Here is a 24,490-nt window from a genome sequence, read left to right as displayed (position 1 = left end):
GGAATGTACCATTCTATACGCTGCTATGTTATGTTGTGGATGTTAACTGCCGAGAGGGGGTATTTATCTGATACTGAAAAATGAGTTTGCAAATAGTACATAAATATTGGTCAAACTTTTTTAAAACGTAGGTTGATCATACTAAAGCCACTGTTATACACGTTCTTATAACTTAATCGGCGAGTTGTCTCCCCCGTGTTAAGATAATGGTTTAGTCAGTAATGGATGCCCCTTCATCGGAGGTAAACAATAATATTTTATGAATAAACGCCTTGTATGAACTCAGTTAGCGTTCTGTTTGGTGTTTTAACATATTGTTTAATTGGCGACATACGTCTTTTCATTGCAAGTAATATACATATTTATTGATAAAGTGTAACAAACGGCTGTCTGTGGTTTGAACAGCATGCAGCCGAATTAGCAAATAGCTGTTAGCTTAAAGTGGCTGCTCATTATCACACACTGGTATCATTTATAGGCGTCAGTATTACATAACAGAGTGAAAGAAATTACAGGGATGCAATGCATAAAAATTTAAGTTGTCACCTATAAAATCTTATAAATAACATCTACTTCCATCTCTTCTGGGTTTGCTTGCATTATCTCAACTGTTTACTTGCAATCATGCTTTTATCACATGACCACACAACCCTGACCTTTTTTAATATTGTGTTTTTTTTTTTTCAGATATAGGTTCCTGTTCATGAGAGGATGAGTGAACTCAAGGACTGTGGGCCAGGTAGACCGAAGTCTAAGAACATACAGACCAAGGTCCAAGACTTTGAATTTGAAGTCGACCCCCAAGATATACCCCGCAACCCTAAAAATGATGCTCCCAACAGGTTTGTTGAAACTGAGATGCATAATGTATATTTATTAGAATAACCTGATATAAGATACAGATCAGGTTTTGCCATCATGTCCCCTACAGAAACCCTAGATATAAATTTTTTCCCATTTCATGCTTTATTGATTCCAGAGGAGACATATTAAGTTATGAGTATTCAGTCAAAGATTTTTATTTAAATACAGATCAAATATAATTTAAACACAGATAAAAGCCTTAAATTTTATTCAGCAATTAAAAGCATTAAATTGATCAAAATTGACAGTAAAGACAAAAATGTACACAAGATTTCTCTTTTTTAAAATAAATGCGGTTCTTTTAAACTTCCTATTTTACCAAACAAATATATCTTGTTTTCCACGAAAATATGAATAAATGTAACATAAAAATATGAATATTATTGAATACTACTACTTAAAAACAGAACAATACTATTAAATATAAGAAGCACAGCTGTTTTCAACATTGATAATAATAATACATGGATCATGTGGCACTAAAGACTGAAGTAATGGCTGATAAAATTCAGGAATAAATTACATTTTAAAATACAGGTGCATCTCAAAAAATTAGAATATCGTGAAAAAGTTCTCTCTTTTTTGTAACTTATTTCAAAAAGTGAAGATTCATTACATGTAAAGTAAAACATTTCAAAACAATTTTTGTTTTAATTTTGATAATTAGAGCTTACAGCTCACTTATATTCAGTTAGAAAAAAGTTATTGTAATACTGTAAAATTGTAATATTTCACAGTATTATGATACCTTATACCATTTTTACTGTATTTTTGATCAAATAAATAAAGTTTTGTTGAGACTACTTCTTTCAAAAACATTTAAAAAATCTTACCGACCCCAAACGTTGATGAATGATAGTGTATTTAGTCATTTGTGGTTATATATGTGTGTAAAACAGATTCTGGGCCTCGGTGGAGCCTTACTGTGCAGACATCACAAATGAAGAGATCAGAGTTCTGGAAGAGCTGCTCAAACCCCCTGATGATGAAGCTGAATACTACAAGGTAAAGATCTTTTAGAAACCAGTTCCTGCACTACATTACTGCATCTTTCCTTTCCTTGAACTGATTCTGTATTCAGGGAAATGCATGTTATATGGCTTTTGTATTGGTTGTTCACATCTGAGCACTCACTGTTGGCTTTCTTTGCAAGATCCCAGCCCTCGGAAAGCACTATTCCCAACGCTGGGCTCAAGAGGACCTGTTGGAGGAGCAAAGAGAGGGGGCGAGAGCCAATGACAAGAAAAAAAGCATGATGGGTCCTCTTTCCGAACTGGATGCTAAAGGTATTGGTGTGATTTAAGATGAGATTCCAGTTGCAACATTGTCATTTTTTTTGTTGCGTCTAGCCTTAAATCTGTTGCTTTTATCTTCTACTATTCTGGTTTGTGCAGATGTAGATGCCTTACTGAAGAAATCGGAGTCTCAGCATGAACCTCCAGAGGACGGCTGTCCTTTTGGCCCTCTTACTCAGCGGCTTCTACAAGCACTTGTTGAGGTCAGTGACTCATCATGTGCTAAAATAAGTACAAGTTGTGCAATATTTAGTCAGCTCAGCTTATGTTTTAGTCATATCCTTTTTCAAATATGTAGGAAAACATAATATCCCCTATGGAGGATTCCCCCATTCCAGACATTCCAGGGAAGGATGATGGGGCTGGTACATCGCCTCGTAGCCAGGGTAAAGCCTTCAGGTAAATGTTTTATTTTATGATTTAGTCAGTTAGTGATGTTTACATGTTTATTTAGACTACCATTCAAAAGTTTGGGTTGGTAAGATTTTTTTTTTTTAATGTTTTTGAAATACATGTCTTCTGCTCTCCAAGTCTGCATTTATTTGATCTACAAATACAATAAAAAACCGGTAATGCTGTGAAATGTTACTACGATTTAAAAGAAATTTTCAATTTTAATATGTTTGAAAATTTCATTTATTTCTGTGATGGCAAAGCTGAATATTCAGCATCATTATTACTCTAGTCTTCAGTGTCACATGATCCTTCAGAAATCATTCTAATAGGCTGATTTAATGCTCAAAAACAGTTGTGCTAAGAAAAAGATTTTTTTTAATTTAATGTTTTAAGAGTCTTTAATTAATAGAAAGTATAATATTACAGCATTTATTTGAAATAGAAATATTTTGTAAACATTATAACTCGTTACTGTCACTTTTGATCATTTTAGTGTATTCTTTCTAAATAAGTAGCACCAGCAGTACTTTCACATTCAGGTGGATGTTTTTGGCACTGTTTTCTTTGAAGATGACATGTCAAGTTAAAATTACTCTGTTTTAGCACTTTATTTTGTTGTGCTTTGTCAAACTGTATTCCAATACAACGCATCTTATGAAAGCGGTCTAATCATTTAGGGGCAATTACGATTGATTAGTTAACTAGCTGTTCAGGCAACCCACCAGCTAGTTGATTTTGAAAAATAGTTTTTTTTTTTTTCCCATTGACTTCCCTTTTTAGCTAAATTGGCAATCTTCATTCTCTCTATCTTTTACTCTTTATAGTCAACATGAATCAGCACTCCCAACTCATTTTACTTCTATAATGTGATGCATTTTTCATAAGTATTCAGTAAGGGGAAAAACATGTATTTTATCCATCAGGATTGAATAGTGATAAGTAGACCAGAATATAGGAAAACTAGATATTTGGTTATTGATGAACATTATTCAATAGCCTATATTGCCTGGGTGACATCGTCCATAAAGGAAAGTTGTTTCAAAAGCATTTTGATGAATTATTATTTCAATACTTTTTCTTTAAAATAGTTATGGTGTACATTAGGGCTGTGCGATATTGAAGAAAAATGTGATATGCGATAACTCATTAAATAATGCGATATTCGATATGCGATACGATAATGCTTAAAGTGCCACATGCTCAGATGAAACCGTTTTACTCAGCTGTTGCTGAGTCAGTTCTGTGAACTTCTATAACTATCTTGTGTCATATATATATGGTTATTTGTATGTATGTATGTTCCTGTAAAACCACAACAAATTCCTTGTGTTTGCGCACACTTAAGTAGTGATTAAAGCCCATTCTGATTCTGATTCTAATAAACACTGCTTAGTATTTACTCTATGAATTCAATATGCACTGATTCTTATTTAAGCTACAAAAGTTATTTAGGTAAGAGCAGTGAGTGATTTTCTCTTTGTCTTTTGTTCATGGCCCCAAATATTGCAAGCTGTAGCGATATGCATATTGCGATATGTACATTTGCGATATTTCGATATATTGCACAGCCCTAGTGTACATGAATAAAGTAAAGAGGTAATTTTCTCGTGTTCTGTTGCTCCCAGTGTGCCTCACACACGCTCTCTGGAGGCTCGTATAAGAGAGGAGCTGGTGTCTCAGGGGCTGCTGGACTCTGATGAGAGGCAAGGTGTCGGAGGAGAGTCTGAAGACGAGGTGCTGGCCGAGCTGCAGAAAAGACAGGCTGAACTCAAAGCGCTAACCGCACACAACCGCTCGCGCAAGCAGGAGCTGCTCAAGTGAGTCTCAGCCAAAGAGCCTCAGATCCAGATCAAAACTGCTGTCAGCACAAGATGAAGACTAGCTGGTGAAAATAAGCCTGTAATCTTTCAAAGAGTTAGAGGGAGCAGTCTGATGTGACAAGTTATGATTTTCTTTCTATAGTTTTATTTAGATGACTACTTAGAGAGCTCGCTGTATTGAAGCAGTCAAGTGTGTATTTTTAGATATATCTTTTGGTACAGTATTTTTTTCCATATACTTTGTGAAATACCAGGATTAATGTGAGATTAGGAAAGTCACCTTTTACTTTTCACCCTGTTCTTGCAGGTTGGCACGTGAAGAAATGCGAAAACAGGAGCTTCGACAGCGGGTTCGAGTGGCTGATAACGAGGTTATGGAGGCATTCCGTCGCATCATGGCAGCCAGGCAAAAGAAACGCACTCCAACGAAAAAAGAGAAAGATCAGGCTTGGAAAGCTTTGAAAGAGAGAGAAAGTATTCTCAAACTCTTAGATGGATAAATATGACCGGCAGCTATAATGTGGTGTGTTTTCTTTAATATGTTTGTTGGTTATGTTCACTTCATAAAGACAACTTCAACACTCAGACAACTTGAAGAACATGTAAACAAATATTTAATATAATGTTCATATTTTTGGTTACTCTCTATCTAAAGTAAGACCTGACGTTACTAGTTGTGATAATAAAGGTGTTTGACACTATTTTTTTTTGCTGCCATTATGTACAGTTCCCAAATGCAGCTGATTAACATAGTGGATTGATATTGTTAAAGGAATAGTTCACCAAAAATGAAACACTTGTCATCATGTCGTTCACTGACTCTTCTGTGGAATATAAAAGATGGTATTTTGAAGAATGTTGGTAACCAAACAGTTTTGGGCACCATTAGCTCATTGCGTGGACAAAAACAGACATTTCTTCTTTTATGTTTCAAACAAGAAATACAAATCATACAGAAACAACATAAGGGTGAAAAAAGACAAAATTTTAATTTTTGGGTGAGCTGTTCCTTGAAAGCTGTTGTCATAGCGTTGATAGTATTTTGTTACTACACGGCAGGAACACGGTCATTTTGAGTTTTTATATGATTAAAAGAAAATAAAGCTTTTTATAAAGGTATTGTACATGGAAATACTGTGTTTGTAAATTCATATATGCTGTCGTTTATTTCAGTCCATGTTGAATTTAGTTCTATGTATTTTGTAAACAACTTATATCATATCGCGGTTGCATGTATGTGTGTTTGAAAATAAAAACGATTTTTTTTTTTTTTAATTACTGGATTAGTGTTTTTATCACCGTTTTTCTATTTTGTATGCAAAACTTTGATTTGAATTGTTATGACAGGTTGTTCTAACAGAGGGCGCCATTCCGTGTGTTTACACACTTGTTCAGTGAGTGAACAGTATCATCGTTGCTCTCTGCTCTTTCTTACATCTTTTACCTCAGAATAAGGACTTGTTGCGCTGGTGAGAATGTCCTTTACGACTTTGTTGTTCGTAGTATGTATTATCTGTTAGTGCATCTGTATCGTGTTTGCCAGTTTTTGACGCAAACTCTGGGTGTGCAGAAACCGTTGCATGCAACTGTAGCAGTCCAGCCGCTTCACCTCCTGAAAAATAAGCTTTGAGGTGAAGTTTTGAGGTAAAATTAAACGGCGTGCAGCCTCTTACGAAGTTAAAGCAAGGAAACTGATGAAACTGATGTTGCTCAAGTTTTAACGACCCGACAGCTACAATTCCGCGAAAGAATCGTTCATGTGAGTCGGTTCTTCTTGGTGAAATGGTAGAACGATTCATGAGGTGGACTGTCGGAGCGGTTGTCGAGTCAACTGAGAACCATCTTCGCACATGCCCGATTTCTAATATACTGAGAACTGTTTGGCAACCAAGAATTACAAGAAAAGTAAGGAACTTTCATATGGAATAAAATCGCTGTCAAAAATAATCGTACGTAATTCAAAGCATCTGTGTGTCATTTTAATTTACTCGTGCGTAATTTAAAAGTATTGTATGTAATTCTGTTTTTTGTCAGAGTTGGATTCCAAAATCTACGGCCACGACAGTTTACAGATACGAGATTTTGTGTGTTTGTTAGAGTACAACTCCAAAATGTACGACTATGACAGTTTACAGACACAACGCTTGTTTTCACAACAGCTCTGTTACACGCACGACATGCGAATTGCGACACGAAGTGCGGTGTGCGAAAGGACTGTCAAAAATACGTCATCATTGTCACAGGCATTACTATCCGAGGGAAGATGAATCGATTCCACAAAGTGCGCTTGCGCCCCGCCAAGTTGAGGATTACTATAAAAAAATTTTTTTTTTTTGCGCAAGCGCACTTTGTGGAATCGATTCATCTTCCCTCGGATAGTAATGCCTGTGACAATGATGACGTATTTTTGACAGTCCTTTCGCACACCGCACTTCGTGTCGCAATTCGCATGTCGTGCGTGTAACAGAGCTGTTGTGAAAACAAGCGTTGTGTCTGTAAACTGTCATAGTCGTACATTTTGGAGTTGTACTCTAACAAACACACAAAATCTCGTATCTGTAAACTGTCGTGGCCGTAGATTTTGGAATCCAACTCTGACAAAAAACAGAATTACATACAATACTTTTAAATTACGCACGAGTAAATTAAAATGACACACAAATGCTTTGAATTACGTACGATTATTTTTGACAGCGATTTTATTCCATACTTTCATAGCCAAGACATTAGACGATTTCCTTGAACGTCAGAAACCGCGCGATGACGTTTTCCGTAATGACACAAAAGAATCACTGAATCGCTTTTTCGAACCGTTTGAAAGAACCGATTGGCAGAACTACACCAGTGCATTTAGAAAGTGCTTTGATGACTTCATGTTGCGATAAGTAAATGTTTTTATGGCAACATTTTGAACAGTGAACACAACCAAAGCTAACCATGAAAAAAAAATAGAAAAATGAAATACTAAGATAAACATAAGAATATTAATTAAAAAAAAGAAAGTGTACAGATTTGTATATCAGCATCTTTATGCAAATAACATAAATGTTGTGAATTGTAAATAAACCAACTAAAAGAGATGGCTTTTGCGTAATGTACAGTAATTTTGCTTTGTTATTTCTGGTTAATTCTAAATAATAAAGTTAAGTGACCTATTTCTATTTTAAAATAAGTAGAAGTATTTTTTTTTGTGATGCCCATTTACATTTGTGAATAAAGAATTTAGTAAATATAAATAAATGTACCATATTGAAAATTCAACATAATGATAGAAAAACATTTGCTATACAAATAAACGTAAATTCCAGTGTTTGTGTTGTTTTTAGCAAAAAATGCGAAATCAAAGCAAGATAATTCATTTAAAGCATTAAGTAAATGCATTGTCTTAATTTGTGGTGACGTCACGCAGGTTTCGCATGTGCCAGAATGTGTGGGAGAACGGCTTGCACTCTTGCGCCGAATGAGCTCAGTCGTGCGGCACGCTATCGAGACAGGACGGGACAACCACACAGGCCCCGATGGAAGGACGGAGACACTGACACATACCGGCCCTCATACAACAAGAGTCCTCAGTCCTTCAGCCCTGTACTGCTGTCCAACAGACACTTCAACAAGGTATGTCAAAACATATATGCACAACATTTGTTCTTGAAGAACAGCTGTTTAATGAAGCGCTTTCCATAGGATGCCCCGGTAGATGAGTGTGTGTTGGCAGCGATGCGCTGGGGTCTCGTCCCGGGGTGGTTCAGAGAGAATGACCCCAGTAAGATGCAGTACAACACCTCTAACTGTCGCAGTGAGAGCCTGCTAGAAAAGAAGTCTTACAAGGTATATAAGACACCCTCATTCATTCCACATGAGCAGTGAAATGTGTAGCCCCGCCCACAGAGAAATCTCATTGGTCCAAAGTTCAGCTCAACATAATAGAGTGCAACAGGAAGTAAAATTCTCATTCATTTTTGTTCCATTGGGAATTTGGTTTTTAACAATAACTTATAAACCACTGAAGACAGACCTTTATGTTATATACTTTCATTGATGCCATCGACCTGCATTATTTCAACATATTTAAATTTTTTTTAAATAATGATGTTTAATAGCAGAATTACTGGTGAAACACTAAATTACCCATGATCCTGCAGACATCCTACGGAGAGAAAAAAAAAGGAAAACATTTTAGCAGACTCCCCCTCCTATGAAGCAAACTAAAATTTCAAACTACTTGTAATTAAATGCATATTTTCCAATAAACATTATATATATTTAAAAAATGATATATAGAAAATTGAATCAGAAAAAAACACTTGTGAAAAAAAGTGGACAGGCTCTGTAGCACTCTACTATGTATTAAACATCAAATATCTTCTAATAGTCTGTGGACAGACATATGACTTGTTGCTGAAAACTTATTGTACAGGATCCTCTTCTGAAAGGACAGCGCTGTGTCGTTCTAGCCGATGGCTTCTATGAATGGAGGCGAACGGAGAAAGAGAAACAGCCTTTCTTCATTTACTTCCCTCAAAGCCAAGGAGGTCAAGTGCCTAGTCAACAGAATGCACAGAAAACAAAAAGTGACCAAAGTTTGGACCAAGGAGAGGTTAGCCCAAGTCTGACAGTCTTAAGAAGTACATTTGTTAACTTATGCCTGGCCTTACTCGTCTGTTTATTCCTCCACTTGTCTACAGAGTGATCAGGACGACAGTGACTGGACAGGGTGGCGTCTGCTGACAATAGCAGGGCTCTTTGACTCCTGGACTCCTCCTTGTGGTGGAGAGACATTGTATACTTACAGTGTTATTACTGTAGACTCCTCTCCAAATCTTCAAAGCATCCATGACAGGTTGAGTGCATAAATATGATTCATGGAGTTTTCACAGAGTCATACAACTTTTGTACTGAGTCAAATGAAGCTTGAGTTAATGTGTTGTGTAACAGGATGCCGGCTGTGCTGGACGGAGAGGATGAGGTAAGACGGTGGTTGGACTTTGGAGAAGTGAAGTCACTGGAAGCAATGAAATTACTGCAGCCAAAGTCCTCCTTAACCTTTCACCCCGTCTCCTCATTGGTCAACAATTCCCGCAACAACTCTCCAGAGTGTCTGCAGCCTGTAGACCCCACAGTTAAGAAGGTGAAACGTTTGGTCATTTTTAGAAAACGAATGCACTTAAAACTGTCTTTACACTAGTTTATTCATTTGTCCTCTATTATTAAATGTAAAAAAATATTATGGCTTTTCCATTTGAATATATTTTAAAATGCAATTTATTTCTGTGATGGCAAAGCTGAATTTTCTGCAGCCTTTACTCTTTACTCTTCTTGATTCTTTGATGAATAGTAAGTTGAAAATAACAGCATTTATTTGGAATAGAAATATTTTTAACATTATAAATGACTTTACATACCCCAAACCTTTGGATGGTAATGTGTTCATATTTTTATAATGAATTTACATAGTTTAGGATTTATGTTCTGGGTCTGGGACAAGAATAAATGAAATGTATACATTACAGACATTTGAAAAGATAATAAAGATCACAAACCATTATTAAAATCTTTGACATATATGAATGTGAAATTCTTGATTAGTTTAAATACTGACCTCCCGCCTTATGCCCTGTTTAGACCGTTCAACCTACAGCCAGCAGTAAAATGATGACGAGCTGGCTGAAAACGGCCTCGCCCACTAAGAGGAAGAATCCTGATGAAGACACTTCAGCTAAAGCACCTGAAGAAAAGTCTGCAGCAGAGAAGCAAACCAAGCCGGCTGGGCCTCTCCTGCAGTGGCTGCTGGGATCGGGTTCCAGAAAGAAACCAAGAACTTGAAAACAGAGTCACAATGTTCTTCAGAATGACCAAAAGATTGAAAATGCTCCTTGACATGCCTAAAAATGTTTTGTTAAAGTAGTAGTTCACCCAAAACTGAAAAATTGCTGAAAATGTACTCACCTCAGGCCATCCAAGATGTACAGTATATGAGGTTTCTTCATCAAAACAGATTTGAAAAAAATGTGCATTACATCACTTGCTCACCAGTGGATCCTGTGCAAGTAAATGGGTGCCGTCAGAATGAGTACACCCGATAAAAACATCACAATAATCTACAAAACTTAATTAAGTGAATTAATCAAATAATGTCTTGTGAATTGAAAAACTGCGTGTTTGTAAGAAACAAATGAACTATTATTGAAACATTTTAACTTCTGGCCAAAATACGAGTCCATAATCCGTAATAAGGCTTCCTTCAGTGGAAAAAACCCACTTGTCCTCTCACGTAAAAATCCATCATAATTGTTTAGAACTGATTTGGACTGTTTTTGCTTGTGACCAGTGCTTGATCTGTGCTTATTTCTCTCCTGATTCAGACAAGATGACTTTCACCAGAGAAAGCAGTATTATTCATAGAGGACTTTTATTTTATCCAGCAGCAATGGTTTGAAGTTAAAAACGTCTTGATTGGTTTTATTACAGACATGCAGCTTTTCACTTCAGAAGACTTTATTTGATGGACTGGAGACGTGTGGATTACTGTACTTGTGGATGTTTTTAATCACCTGTTTGAACTCTCATTCTGACGGCACCCATTCACTGCAGAGGATCCATTGATGAGCAAGTAATGGAAGGCAACATTTTTCCAAATCTGTTCTTTCAATGAAAAACAAACTGCATCTTGGATGGCCTGAGGGGGAGTACAGTTTTGGGAATTTCTTTAAGACAGTTAACAGCTCATTTGCCAAGTATTCAGTGTGTAGTGTATGTATTGTTCATTTTTGATGATTTTATATGATGACAATTCATGTAACTTATAATAGTTGATTTGTAGACACATTTAATTCGTTCATTTCAAATAGTTCCAATTCACTTCTTAATAACAATGTACAGCAAACACACAAAATACCACAGTTTTATTCAACAACTTAATTTTTATTTCCATTACTTTGAAATACATTTATCTTGAACAATGTATATGCTGTGATTTTTGTTTCATTAAATGTCATGAACAATTCAGTTCTCCCCCAATGTTGTCTAGTTGTGTTTATTTGAATATAATGCAACACAGATAATAATAATAATGAACAAACAGATGGGAAAAGATCCGAATGATACTGAGCACTTAAATTCTCTACCATCCTGAGCTACTGGTAGAGTCCGGGCAAGATATGAAAGAAAGAAAAAACAAAAATGACAAGAAATCGTCTATGCCACTGCTTGTTCATGGCAGACTCGCGGTGATTCAGTCATGCTCACATGAGGATTGACGATAAAAAAATACATAGAAATACTAATTGTCATAATAGTATGAATAGTAGATCATTTAGATGTAATATCTAAATTTCCCATCGCATGGTTTGCTATTCATATTTTCCTGTTCCATTTTGAGGACAGCGATTGGGCGTACACTGGATTAACTGACTGCAGTTCTCAGATGTAACAGCGGGGGCAGTGTTAGACCTCCAGTGCTTCGGGACTTCACAAACTGAGGAGCGTTTTCAGGTTCACGACTTTAAGATGCAAATGTAGCATGCTTTACGCCAGGCCGCCTTATTAATTCAAGCACATTGATGAAGCAGTTGAACATGGCGGGTAGTTATGGTGCCAACACACGGCTCTGATACACCCCCATCTTTCAGCGTTCACGTCAAACGTATTCCAATTGCACTGCGGGACTGGATCATAAAAAAGTCTCAAGAGCCATTCAAGTGTTGTGAAGAGTTTCAGTAGGACTTTTTACGTGGGCGAGGTGACAGCTCTGCAGAACCGGTGCGAGGTGTCGGGATTCGTGTACGAAAACGGGTGTCAGATTGAGCCTCTTGAGCATATGTGGGTGTGTGTGTTTGTGTCTAAGGCTGTGAATGAGAACTGTGAAGGATACTGAATGGGAGGAAGTCTGCTCGTCTACAAAGGCCAGTGATTATATCGAGTAAGGGGGAGGGAAGGAGATAAAGGAGAACAGGGGTGAAAGAAAGAACGCAAGAGAGAGAGGGAGTGAGGCTGAGGGTGAAATGTTGCGCCCCCTGGAGGTCCTCAGCAGCTGCAAGTCTCTGCTGATGGCTTGGCTCTATCGTTCCGGTCTAGTTTAATTGGCTCAGGGAACTCGTTGTATAACTCCACTTCGGTTTCCTACAAAATAAAAAAATGGGTACAGATAAGTCCAAAGTATACTTTAGTTTTGACGTAAACACTAAGCATATACATACAGCCAAATCCACAGCCTTTTAAAGTATACGCCATTTGACAGACTGGGAAATAGTTCGAGCAAAATCGTCCCAATACTTTAGTACTGTACATTTAGTTCTGGAACTAAAGCGGTGCGAAAGGCCCTATAGGCACTTGACATGTGAACTAGAAAGGTTCATCCTTGTCTCTGATTCTGTTTCTCAGAATAAACAGAATTTTGAGATATAAACTCATAATTGTGAGATATAAACTCAGAACTCAGAGGAAAAAGAATTGCATGATAGAAACTCAGAATTCTCGCAATTACGTGAAAAAGATAATTCAATTATCTTTTCTATTTTTTTTATTCCATGGCGGGAAAAAAAACTATTGCGAAAAACGCAGAATTTCAAGATGTAAACTCGCAACTGAGAGAAAAAAAAGAATTGTAAGGTAAGTCATAAAATGTAAACTCAGAATTCAGATTAAAAAAAAAAAGTTAGAACTACAAGAAAAGGACTCAGAATTGCAAGGAAAAAACTCATTTGTGAGATAAATATTCACAATTACCTTTTTTATTTTTTATTCCATAGCAGAAACAGGCTTCTATTTATCGCTGTTAAAAATCGTACTTGTTGTACCGGTTTAAACTAGTGCTTGTATCTCTTAACTCGTTACACAATGTTTTGATGTTACCATCTACAGTAGTTTGTTGTTGTTCTGTTTCACTGATTTCTTTTCGACAAAGAAACAACGGGCTTTAGCGGTGTTGGCACGTTGCGTACAATCTAATTAGTGCAAAAAAACCAAGGCGCATATGTGTGCTGAGTGTACATCTTATGCACAATTAGAAAACTCTTAAATATGTGCATACTATGCGAATGATGAAATTTGCATCAAGTGCACTATTCGTAAGCATACTTTGGGCTTCATCACTTTTCACACCTAACGCAACACGTATTTCAACAAACATACCTGTTTGAGTGCATTGCGCGCGATGGTCTGGAAAGCCTGCTCTACGTTGATGGCCTCCTTTGCACTGGTCTCAAAATACGGGATGTTGTTCTTACTTTGACACCAAGCCTGTGCCCGCTTGGTTGTTACCTGAGGGTGAAAATGTATCACAGAGACTGTGATTAAGGTCATAGGTGCATGATTATATTCAACATGAGAAAAAGTGTGTTTGCAAAAGTCTCCACCTTGACACTAGGCGATATGGCTCAGGCTCAGGTAAATTCTTTCCGGCAATTTATCTTTCCGGAATGAGAAGTTGTAACATTACCAGTAAATTACCAGTAATGTGGTCTGTGTGAACGCAGAACGAGATTACTGGTATGAACATATACAAGTTCAGAACACGCTGAAATAAGACGTCTACTCTGGGCCAATCACAACATTCTGACGCAGATGACGCATTTACTCCACACACTGTGTAGTTCGGTTCGAAGTTATCTAATAAGATGTCTCTGGGCCAAAAGCAGCTGCATAAATGTGAATGTTTGACACAAAAATGAAAACATCAACAAAAACACTGACCGCGTATACCCCTCCATGTTTACAAACACAACACCGAGATACAGCTGTTAAGAGGTCATTTCTGGTTAATGATGTCACAGAATTTACCGGTATTTTGAAACTGATGTGTGAATGGTGCTTTACCGGTAAAAAGATGGAACGTCGTTGCCTGTGTGAACAGTGCATTTTTGTATTTACCGGTAAAATCGTTCCGGTAATTTTATGGCAATTTACTGGTATTACTGTGTGATGGGACTTATGACTTAAAAACACCTTTTACATGATGAGCATGTTTTAATTTATTTTATTTTCAAAATTGTCAGGGTGATACAATGGTTTCGATATTTGACCCTGGACCACAAAACCAGTCTTAAAGGCACAATATGTAAGATTGCTTTCAGCCTCACCCTGCTTCATTCTGCTATGTTAATAAATCATTAGCTCATCCATGAACATGATTTCTGCCCGAGTCCCGTCGGATTGCATCGGCTGTGGGGATGAAGACGACAACTCCCACGATTCCACACTCAGTCACGGCGTCATCAAACTATGCCTTTGTTTCTTTGTTTGTTTTGAATATGTGCCCTCTAGCGGCAAAAACTTACATATTGTGCCTTTAAGTCGCTTGGGTATATTTTTAGCAATAGCTAAAAAAAACATTGTATGGGTCAAAATTATCTATTTTTCTTTTATGCCAAAAATCATTAGGATATTAAGTAAAGATCATGTTCCATGAAGATATTTTGTAAATTTCTTACCGTAAATATATCAAAACTTAATTTTTGAATAGTAATATGCATTGCTAAGAACTTCATTTGGACAACTTTAAACGCTATTTTCTCAATATTTAGATTTTTTTGCACCCTCAGATTCTAAATTTTCAAATAGTTTCTCGGCAAGATATTGTCCTATCCTAACAAACCATACATCAATGGAAAGCTTATTTATTCAGCTTTCAGATGATGTATAAATCTCAATTTCAAAGAACTGACCCTTATGACTGGTTTTGTGGTCCAGGGTCACATATAATGAAGAAGAAAAATCCTCATTAAAAGAAAACATTAAGTAGCTCGTCATAATTTTTTATTTTTATTTACATTACAGAAAAATTACAAAATGGCTTTAATTCTTAAAAATATTTTGAAAACATTTATCTATCAAATTAAAGTCATGCGGTGCGACCAACATCCTAAAATAACATTATAAAACGTCAATCTTAATGTACCCTTATGACAGAAATCATTGCACCCACCTGCCTATTCTCCAGATCGATTTTGTTGCCCAGTACCACAAAGGGGAAGTTCTCTGGGTCGCGCGGGCTGGCCTGGATGAGAAACTCGTCCCTCCAGCTGTCCAGTGTCTTGAAGGTGTTTGGGGCAGTGACGTCGAACACCAGCACACAGCAGTCGGCACCGCGGTAGAAAGCCACACCCAGAGACTGGAACCGCTCTTGACCTGCTGTGTCCCATATCTGAATGAAACAACACAGAGCACTCACATAAACCTTCATTCATATATGGACATTCTGTCAGGCTGCATTATAAAACACATTTAAAAACAGACATACAGATTTATACAGTATGCAAGTGACATTGTTATTATTTTTGTGTTCCTCGGTAGAAATAAAACATCATACATGCTTGAAACCACATTAGGGTGAGTAATGACGACAGAAATAATATTTTTGTTGAATTACATCCTTTAAAGCCTTCTCTCAGTCTATAAAATGAAAATGTAAAGCTAGTTGAAGTAATGAGATGACACACATTGGTATGGGAAAAGAAAAATGCTTCAGATGCTTTCATTTTTTTTATTTCAAAGCATCACGTGCTTTTAGAAAAATAACCGGTCATCTCTACCTGCATTGTGACAAGTCGGTCATCAACCATCACTTCTTTTGTCAGGAAATCTGCTCCTATAGTAGCTTTGTACTGATTACTGAACTTCTTATTCACATACTGGTTCATCAGAGATGTCTTCCCAACCCTGTTGAGACAAAACAATATTTATACCCGCACAACAGGAGAACCCACACATCTATTTGTGACTGTGCAGAACTAGGAGTCATACCAAATGAAACGCTCTACCAACATTAATAATGCAGGCCATAACAAAATTTACATTCCCTTTATGAAACAAACTACTTTCTTGAGAATTTATATCCCACCCACAAACTTTCCCATCTGGAAAGCTCATAAGAGGAAATGAGGAAATGAAAGGCTTTTAGGAGGTTTTGTATTTGGGTGGTTGACATGACATAACATATAAATGCCCAGTGTGTCATGAATCATCTAAACATAAGTTTATACTGTCAGTCAAACAATGCACTGGTATAGTGTAATAGGGTGTAACTGGATGTTTTTACAGCTGTGTATTTATAATGTATGTTCAAACATTTCTATATACAATTTTGAGCCGAATATCTAAATGCACATGGCATATCTCTGTGGGACACGGTTCATTTAGCACTCAATGGCAACGGATTATAGTCCTGCCTTAAATTAAAAGTGCAATTAGTGCAGTTTGATTTATCTTATGATTAACAAGTTTAATAAAATTTTTTTTTTATAAAATTAAAAATAAAATCACTCAGTGTCCATAAAAGTGTATGCAATAATAATAATAATAATATAGCTGCAAGCAGCAATTGCCGGGGTTCAAGCACTTTAAGGGCTTTAAGGTGGTATGTTTTAGGGTCTAGGCCAACCTGGATGTATGGCTGACAGTAAAACACATCCAAAATGGAGAAAAGGCTCACAGACACACACACACAGAAATTAAATGGTTAAACTATTATATTAATACTCAATAAGCATGCTTACACACAAACAGACACACACATACACAGACATACATGCACACACACACAAAGGTTTTATGTTAAATTGTATTTCTGATCAAATAAATCCAGCCTTATTGAGTATAGGAGACTTCTCTCAAAACCACTTGAAATATCTTACCCTAAATATTTTACATTTATTACAATAAAACTTTGTGAAAGTACATCTTTCTTTTTTTGTCATATAAACATCCAAAAATGGAGTGAGTCACATGTTTGTTCTGATTCAGCGAGCAATTTGTTAGACAGATTCAAACGGGAGTAAAAATAACCGACTCGTATGTTTGTGAATCAGACTACACAGATCATGCCGTATGTTTGTCAGCAACAAAATCAACGCAACAAAGACAATTTGTTTGTTTACTTCTTTATTATTAATATTTTGCTGTACGCTTTAAGCACAAAACTTCACAACTCAAATTTACAAGCGCTTTTCTCATGGTGCTTTATATTTAGTAGCGTCACTGCTGAATATAGCACTGCAAGAAACATTACATTGAGTTCAAATCTATTTAAACCTTTAATCGATTAACACTATACTACTGTTTAACAGAATGCTCTAAAATTTCACACTTAAAGGCATACTTCACCCAAAAATGATCATTTACTCAGCCACTGAATTCCATTTTATGGAAACAAAAAACATGGAAGCCAATGGCTACCGTCAACTGTTTGGTTACCCATATTCTTCAAAATATCTTCTTTTGTGTTCAACAGAAGAAAGAAACTCATACAGGTTTGGAACGACATGAGGGTGAGTAAATAATGAACATTTTTGGGTGAACAATCCCTTTAAAAGCTAAATAAAAGTGGCAGTAGCCCCGACTTTATTACAAAGGCATTGGATGTGGAAACTCACCCAGAGTCTCCAAGAATGATCACCTTCAGAAGAACTTTCTTCCTTGATGTCATAGTGTCACAGCTGGGGAGGAGAAAGCACAGAGCATGAAGCCAAGATTTCAACAGCACAACTCCTATGAATAAAAAGGAAGTGAAAGCCAAAACTGGTTGTACTCAAACAGGCCTATTTCAAGGACATGCAGACAGGACAGGAACCGTGGCTTGTAGCATGCAGTAAGCTAACTACTATAGCTAAAAGCACAATCACCCATTTGATTGAACTTAACCACCTAAGTGTGCTATAAAAGCCTTTTTTGTTTCAATGACAAAACCCATGATTCTGCTTGCACTCTCAAACAGGTCATGTGCACTCTAACTACCAAAGTCACGAGAAACTAGCTCTTACAGACAACATGTACTGTTGCCCGCCTACTGTTAAACACACAGACTTCCCTTTTTAAGCGAAGGTCTTGAACACGCCATTCACTAAATGCTTCTCCATCTTTTAATCAATACAGCAGGTCCATCGGTTGAGGTACTGCTGTTTATCCAGGCCAGGAAAGTGAGGGCATGGATCACTGCTAAACACTTTAGGAAGTTAATCAAAATGACAGCGTTGCATGGAATTGTACATCCTGTAACAACAACAACCATCAAAAAACTTGCTGGCATTAACAGAGGATCTCAGGTCACATAATATATTGTGCCAATAAACAACATTTGAATGGCAGAGCATGCAGCGGTCATAAATTAGGATGACTACAACTTATTTAAGTCATAATTTTTCCATATTAACCATATTAAAATGCAATATTATTTTGTCTTACTAAATAAAAAAAATTAAGTAGTAAATACTAAAATCAATCATTTTAAATGCTACAAGTGAATTTAGGCGTCGCAATATTGTAATATACAGTATAAAAAATTGAAATATACATCAGATTTGCTGAAGATTACATTTAACAGGCAATACTAATTTTTTTTTTTTTTTTAAATGATTAAATTATTACTGTTTTAAAAACAACTAAGTGTTTGATAATGGCAAAGGAGATTAGATAGATAGATAGATAGATAGATAGATAGATAAAAAAATCTACCAATATATTCTCCATCCTTAATGGCAACTTCAGAAATATGAAGTAAAGTAAAAGTGGCAAGAATGGTAGACTGTCACTACTAAAATCAATGTATAATATTATACAACAAGGGTTTGGTCGGTGTATTGACATACCTTGCGAAATAGTAGTATGACATAATTTAAAGTTTAAACCATGGCATAGTTTGATAAGGTTTGATGTTTCTTTCAGCAATTATCTCAAAAATGTGAATTTTATTACCTTCAAAGACATCACAGAGGCTGAGCATATCAAAACCACCTCTAACTCAAACATTGTGATTTTACTTGAACTTTGAAGGTCACAAATTTAACAGTTTAAAGACAAACAGTGATGTGTATGTATATATATATATATATATATATATAAAAAAGCATAATACTACTATAATAAAAATGGTATAGCGATACTAAACTTCTAATGATAAAAGTTCATTTGACTTTCTTGATCTAAATCAGTCTCCAGATTTATACAAGAGCAAACAATAGTTTCAAACTGGCAACAGAATCCGGATGCAAACATTTAGATGGAAAAAATATCTCTGCTTATGAGTAAACAGCAAGATATTACGTCCAGACAATGTAAACCCACCTTTCCTGCTGCTATACTGAGAGTCATATTGGGGGGAGTGCTGTTTCAATGTTTAAAAAAAATTAAAGAATCAGCTTTAACATTAAAACACTTTGTAAAAACCACTGACATGGCATATGATCATAGGTTCAAGCGGTGAAACTTAGACCTATAGTACCTTTTAATTGCTCATCTTCATATTATGTAACAACTGGGCTAAAACCAGGCAGATAAAATCAAATATGGAGTGGATTATATAATTAGTCCTTCATTTAGTAGTGAAAACAGCATCCAACTGCAAGGTTGGGCTATTAGGTTACATTTTGAAACTCAGTCAGAACAGTAGGACAGTTTTTAGCATGTCTGTGGAAATCAAGGCTTTCCATGTCATGTCAGTTTCGTTAGCTGAACAATCGGTATGTTGCTAAATAACAGCACAATCCACTGAACGCACTGTACTTTTTTCTCACAGCCTAGTTTTCATTAGTCAAAAATTAAATATAGTGCTACCGTGACTACCGTGTGAAGGTCTATGGTGCATGTTCAAAAAACAGATTTTGTTAGCTTTCATCAAGATAAGGCATCAGTTTTTCCACTTTAAATGCAGAGAAGTTGAGAGAAATAACTGTTTTTCGACATATCCCGCTCAAACCTTGCAAAACGCTTCTTTCTACACCAAAATTAGCATGAATATCAAAATCCAACATACATTTCTTATTACTATGCTGATCCTACATGAAAGCTTAGCGTATGTTCACTGACAAATATATTTAGGCTCCAAATAAGTAAGGCATCATGAAATGACCCTCAGGAATGAAACAATTGCTTGATTTTCTTTAAAAATGGCTTACATTGAATTACAATTACTAAAGAAAATATCTGAACAATAAATATAGTGTTCAACTTCAAGCAGCAGTAAATACTAAAAAGCTGCTGTAAGAAAAGCCCTCATCATGGTTCAGAAGGATCCACAAGTGGACAGAAGAGCTCCTCCACACAAACACCATAACTCAAAGTCACCTACCTGGGACACTTGCTGTCTCTTAAAAGATAAAGTAGTATATCACATTATTTCTGTAATACTACACAGCTATTAAGAAAAGATGTAACTGCCTATAAACTAAAGAAGTACATGGAAAGAAAGGAACACCCCTGAAAATAACCAGGATATTGAAAAATTGCTTATGTCTTTCCTCTGATCGTCTTAGGGTTGAAACACAGCAGTGTTGAAATGAAGTAATCTCACGTGTACCCTGGCCAGCCCATATGACACATAGAATCACTATAAAGTCTTTAAGCCTCTTTATGGTTCATCTTCATGACAGTTCGGCTCTGTCTCAAAAACTAACAAGCTGTCTGCATACCTAGGCTGCATATTTGGGCATCAAAGGCATGTTTTTGTAGGAACATGACTTGGACTCCCCCAAAATGAATTCTAGCTCACATAATGTTGCATTGCCTACTGATTTTAAAAACATTATGTGACACAGAATGTATTAAGCAACACAAAATGTTAGATAATAATAGGATGCTTCATCATCACCACAACTTTATCACACAGCCCTTAGTCAGGGTAGCGCCATATTTAATTTTTGACAGGAGTGAAAACGAGGCTGTGAAGATAGAAGTACAGTGCGTTCAATGGAGTGTAGTACTATTGAGTTTACTACAACATACCGACTGCTGAGCTGACAAAATGTCTCTATGAAAAAACTTCCAGTGGACAAAAAGTCCCGTTTTAAAAGTTGTGATTTATGAAAATGACATGATCTTGGACCTTTATACAGTGCATGGCATTTTAAAACTGCAAGTCTATTCCTCACAGCCTAGCTTTCATCTGTGTTATTTTCAACATGCTGCTGAACCTGATTAATTCGGTTTAATTTGTCTAATTCAGCAAGTAGAAATTTAAACAGATGTAACCCGATTTTTTTGTAAACCAAGCAGCTTTCTGTTTGTCAACCCGTTGTGAAATCTGAGTGGGAAAATCTTTCAACCTCACATGAGATTCCTGGATTTCTACTGAAAATTGTAAAGTTGGTACAGTAAATGTGGCTGCAGCTTTATCTTGTAGTATAAATACATTCTCAGATATACTACTGTACATCCATAATGTCAGCACAACCCTGATGTTCCTACTAGAGCCCGACCGATATATCGTTTTACCGATATTATCGGCCGATATGAGCCTGTTGCCGATATATCGGTATCGGCGAATATGCCACCGATATGCAATTTTTTTTTACAGAACATATAACGCAGATCAAATGCTTGAAGTGGTGTAATTACTTAGTTTTTCCAGCAGAGCGCGCTCTATTGTTTGCTACTGGCGACCTGGATGAAACGCTTTTGAAGCTTAAGTCTATAGAAAACCACTGAAACTTTGAACGGCCATATCTCCGTAACGGTGCGGCGAATCCGTGTAATTACTTAGTTTGTCCATTGTTTGCTACTGGCGACCTGGATGAAACGCTTTAAAGCTTAATTCTATGGAAAACCATTAAAATTCTGAACGGCCATATCTCCATAACGGTGTGGCAAATCCGCACCAAATTCGGGGGATCCCTTCAGCTCGAGGAACACTCTCGAACACGAATCGAGTGTACGTCTAGAGGGCCGCTTTCGAATGAGACCACCTCCGCGTCGATAGTCCCCGTGGTTTGGGAGTTACAGGTGGTTAAATTCACGGTCCGGTGCCGACCGATCAAGTGATCCCGGGGGGCTACCAACGCGCGGAGGGTGGCAATTCTATATATAGTACCAGTCAAATGTGTGGACACACGAATGGGAAAGTGTCCAAACTTTTGACTGGTACTGTACTATAATATACACAAAGAATATCGGCCGATATATCGATATCAGCCTTTTTTTAACTCCCTAGTATCGGTCCAAAAAAACCCATACCGGTCGGGCTCTAGTTCCTACGACATAGTAACAGCAACTGCAAAAATAATTCAAAGTATAAACTAACCAAAAAAAGGCAAAATTTTCATGCTAGAGCATTTACAGTGCAGTGTGGTTACATTTACCATAGTTTGGCTAATTTTCGCTGATGAAATCCAGTCATTTTAATAAGAATACATGTAATTGGGAAGTTTCCTATGCAGATTTTGTATGGTTCACAAGGTCATGCAAATTTGCCATAACGACCAACAAAAGCTCCTTGTTTTGACTTCTGTGTAAAACCATAATGTGCATAATGTGTGCAGATTACATACTATGTACTGCATATATTGTATAGTACGAGTAGTATACTATTCTGAACTGTTTAGATAGGCAGCTCGCTAGATTTTGAGAGACAGCCTAAACTGCCAACAGTTTAACGACTCCATATTTAATCTGGAACCCATGACACTCGGTAAAGTCGGATCACATGGTAGAGCACTTTCCTTTAGCATGCATGAGAAAAGCAGAATGCCATCCATTTCAACAGCACACCGCAACAAATAATCAAGTGCGTACTCATACTGACATATCATGCGCGTCTTATATTGACGCTGCTTTTGAACTATAAAGGCGTTATAGTGTAATGGGAGGCTTTAGCCTTATAGTAAATGGTTGTTTATTTAAAACGGCTTGTTTCGCAATACTCTACACCTGTTTCAGTGTGCTGTAAACATACAAGCAGAAAGTGAATGTATTTGATGCGGCTGCTGGTTGTGCAATCATCTGTTTTCATATAAAAGCAAGACAGCGCTGTAAAATCCATATCTGATCGATTGTTATTGTGTTAGAGGCATTGAATAAAAATGTCTTCTTATGTATATTAGCTCAAGACAACGATCTGAGGAAAAAGTGGTGCGTTTTAAATTAAATGCAAATGTAAAACGACACAACCCAGCGCGACTGTCAGGGTAACTAGAAACACCTGATTATTCAGGGCCTGAATAGAGATAAATAAACATCACAGCGTGTAAATGACTGATTTTAACCAGGAAGGAAGCTTATACACAGATAAACGACTATTAAATCATCTCAATGTCCTTTAACAGCATAACAAATGAGCTCGTTTGCTAACGTCAGTTAGCTTTCATGTCAATTACAACATCTCTCTTAACAAATCCACGACCAGTCTCTGGATTGAACATGTACAAGCATACATACTGATTTTACAACTCACCTGGTTTATAAAGATGGAGATCTAGTAAATATCAGTCTGTATTAGTGCTGTGGTGTAGCCTGTGAGCTAAATTGCTACTGTGCCCTTACACATGCCTGATGTTTATGAAGAAAACAAACAATAACTTCAGCCCCTATCGCCAGCGGAACACTGGATCACTTAGGCTAGTGTATGAGTTAACTAATCCGGAATCGGGGATACCGATACGGGTGCTGCAATCATTATTGCCCCCCCCCCTGTTAAATGACGGGTCTTTTTCTCTCTCTTTCTGTTTCGGGATCTGCTTCAACTTCCTCCAAAACAACCCTGCGAAAGCCAGCGATGTTATCACGCAGGTGACGTCATCGCGCAGGCCCCAGAAGACACGCCCTAAAAGCGGACCCTTCTTCTGAAGACTGGTTTATCACACTTTTAGGCTATTTTTAAGTCACGTTTTTTGTATAGACACATACTTTTTTTTTTATTGACCACAACAGTATTGACTACAAAAATATGTAAGCCCATGTCCACCACATAAAAAAATCATGCTTTGGTAAATCATAAATATGACATAAAAGCCATAATTATGACATAAAGAAATAAATTTTTTTTGTCACAATGACTTTTTATGGCGTAATTATAATATAGCATATGAAAAGTTTGGCTTATGTCATAAGTGTAACTTAGATGTTTGTTTTCCTTATGTGGCTGAAATGGGCTTCTATAATAATGTGACATTATTTTTTAAATTATCAGATCATTGTTTGGTCAAACATAGTGTAAATTTATAACATTTAAAATAGGCTATATGTCACAAATCCCAATAAAATGTGAGAACTTGCCCCAACCAAACATTATATAATGCTATTATTTGTATTTATTTAATATGTGCGTTATTTAACTTATTTCTGCGCTATTCCCATTCATTGTACACATATAAGCTAAAATATTGGGGTAAAATGTTGTAGTGTAGTGTAAAAAAT

At 36.6% G+C, this 24,490-nt stretch overlaps 3 protein-coding genes across 5 annotated transcripts; 2 read left to right on the top strand and 1 right to left on the bottom strand.

Moving 5' to 3' along the window:
- Positions 1–735: 735 nt before the first annotated feature.
- Positions 736–5,596, top strand: LOC107753868 (transcriptional adapter 3-like; the record flags this gene model as incomplete). The annotated part of the gene is made up of 7 exons (XM_016570140.1): positions 736–842; positions 1,764–1,869; positions 2,018–2,150; positions 2,259–2,362; positions 2,458–2,558; positions 4,181–4,372; positions 4,683–5,596. Coding segments are annotated over 7 exons (936 nt in total), but the record flags the coding sequence as incomplete, so codon positions are not given.
- Positions 5,597–5,763: 167 nt separating this feature from the next.
- Positions 5,764–10,322, top strand: hmces (5-hydroxymethylcytosine binding, ES cell specific). 2 transcript variants are annotated; one of them, XM_016570156.1, is made up of 7 exons: positions 5,764–5,844; positions 7,785–7,990; positions 8,060–8,203; positions 8,793–8,972; positions 9,061–9,215; positions 9,311–9,503; positions 9,998–10,322. In XM_016570156.1, the coding sequence occupies exons 2-7, from the start codon at positions 7,802–7,804 to the stop codon at positions 10,196–10,198; spliced, it is 1,062 nt and encodes a 353-aa protein (XP_016425642.1). In that variant the 5' UTR covers positions 5,764–5,844; positions 7,785–7,801; the 3' UTR covers positions 10,199–10,322. The 2 variants fall into 2 exon arrangements, with proteins under 2 accessions (XP_016425642.1, XP_016425641.1); XM_016570155.1 differs by lacking the exon at positions 5,764–5,844 and adding an exon at positions 6,140–6,280.
- Positions 10,323–11,285: 963 nt separating this feature from the next.
- On the bottom strand, positions 11,286–23,854 carry LOC107753785 (ras-related protein Rab-7a). 2 transcript variants are annotated; one of them, XM_016570010.1, is made up of 6 exons: positions 23,529–23,854; positions 17,743–17,805; positions 15,904–16,030; positions 15,297–15,515; positions 13,505–13,633; positions 11,286–12,493 (listed from the first exon to the last, which is right to left on the bottom strand). In XM_016570010.1, the coding sequence occupies exons 2-6, from the start codon at positions 17,793–17,795 to the stop codon at positions 12,398–12,400; spliced, it is 624 nt and encodes a 207-aa protein (XP_016425496.1). In that variant the 5' UTR covers positions 17,796–17,805; positions 23,529–23,854; the 3' UTR covers positions 11,286–12,397. The 2 variants fall into 2 exon arrangements, with proteins under 2 accessions (XP_016425496.1, XP_016425497.1); XM_016570011.1 differs by having other exon boundaries at positions 17,743–17,808; positions 23,539–23,854.
- Between the last annotated feature and the right edge of the window lie 636 nt (positions 23,855–24,490).

Source organism: Sinocyclocheilus rhinocerous, unplaced genomic scaffold (assembly GCF_001515625.1).
Source record: "Sinocyclocheilus rhinocerous isolate Xijiao unplaced genomic scaffold, SAMN03320098_v1.1 scaffold711, whole genome shotgun sequence".
Classification (NCBI taxonomy): Eukaryota; Metazoa; Chordata; class Actinopteri; order Cypriniformes; family Cyprinidae; genus Sinocyclocheilus; species Sinocyclocheilus rhinocerous.
This window is presented reverse-complemented; position numbering and strand designations above follow the sequence as displayed.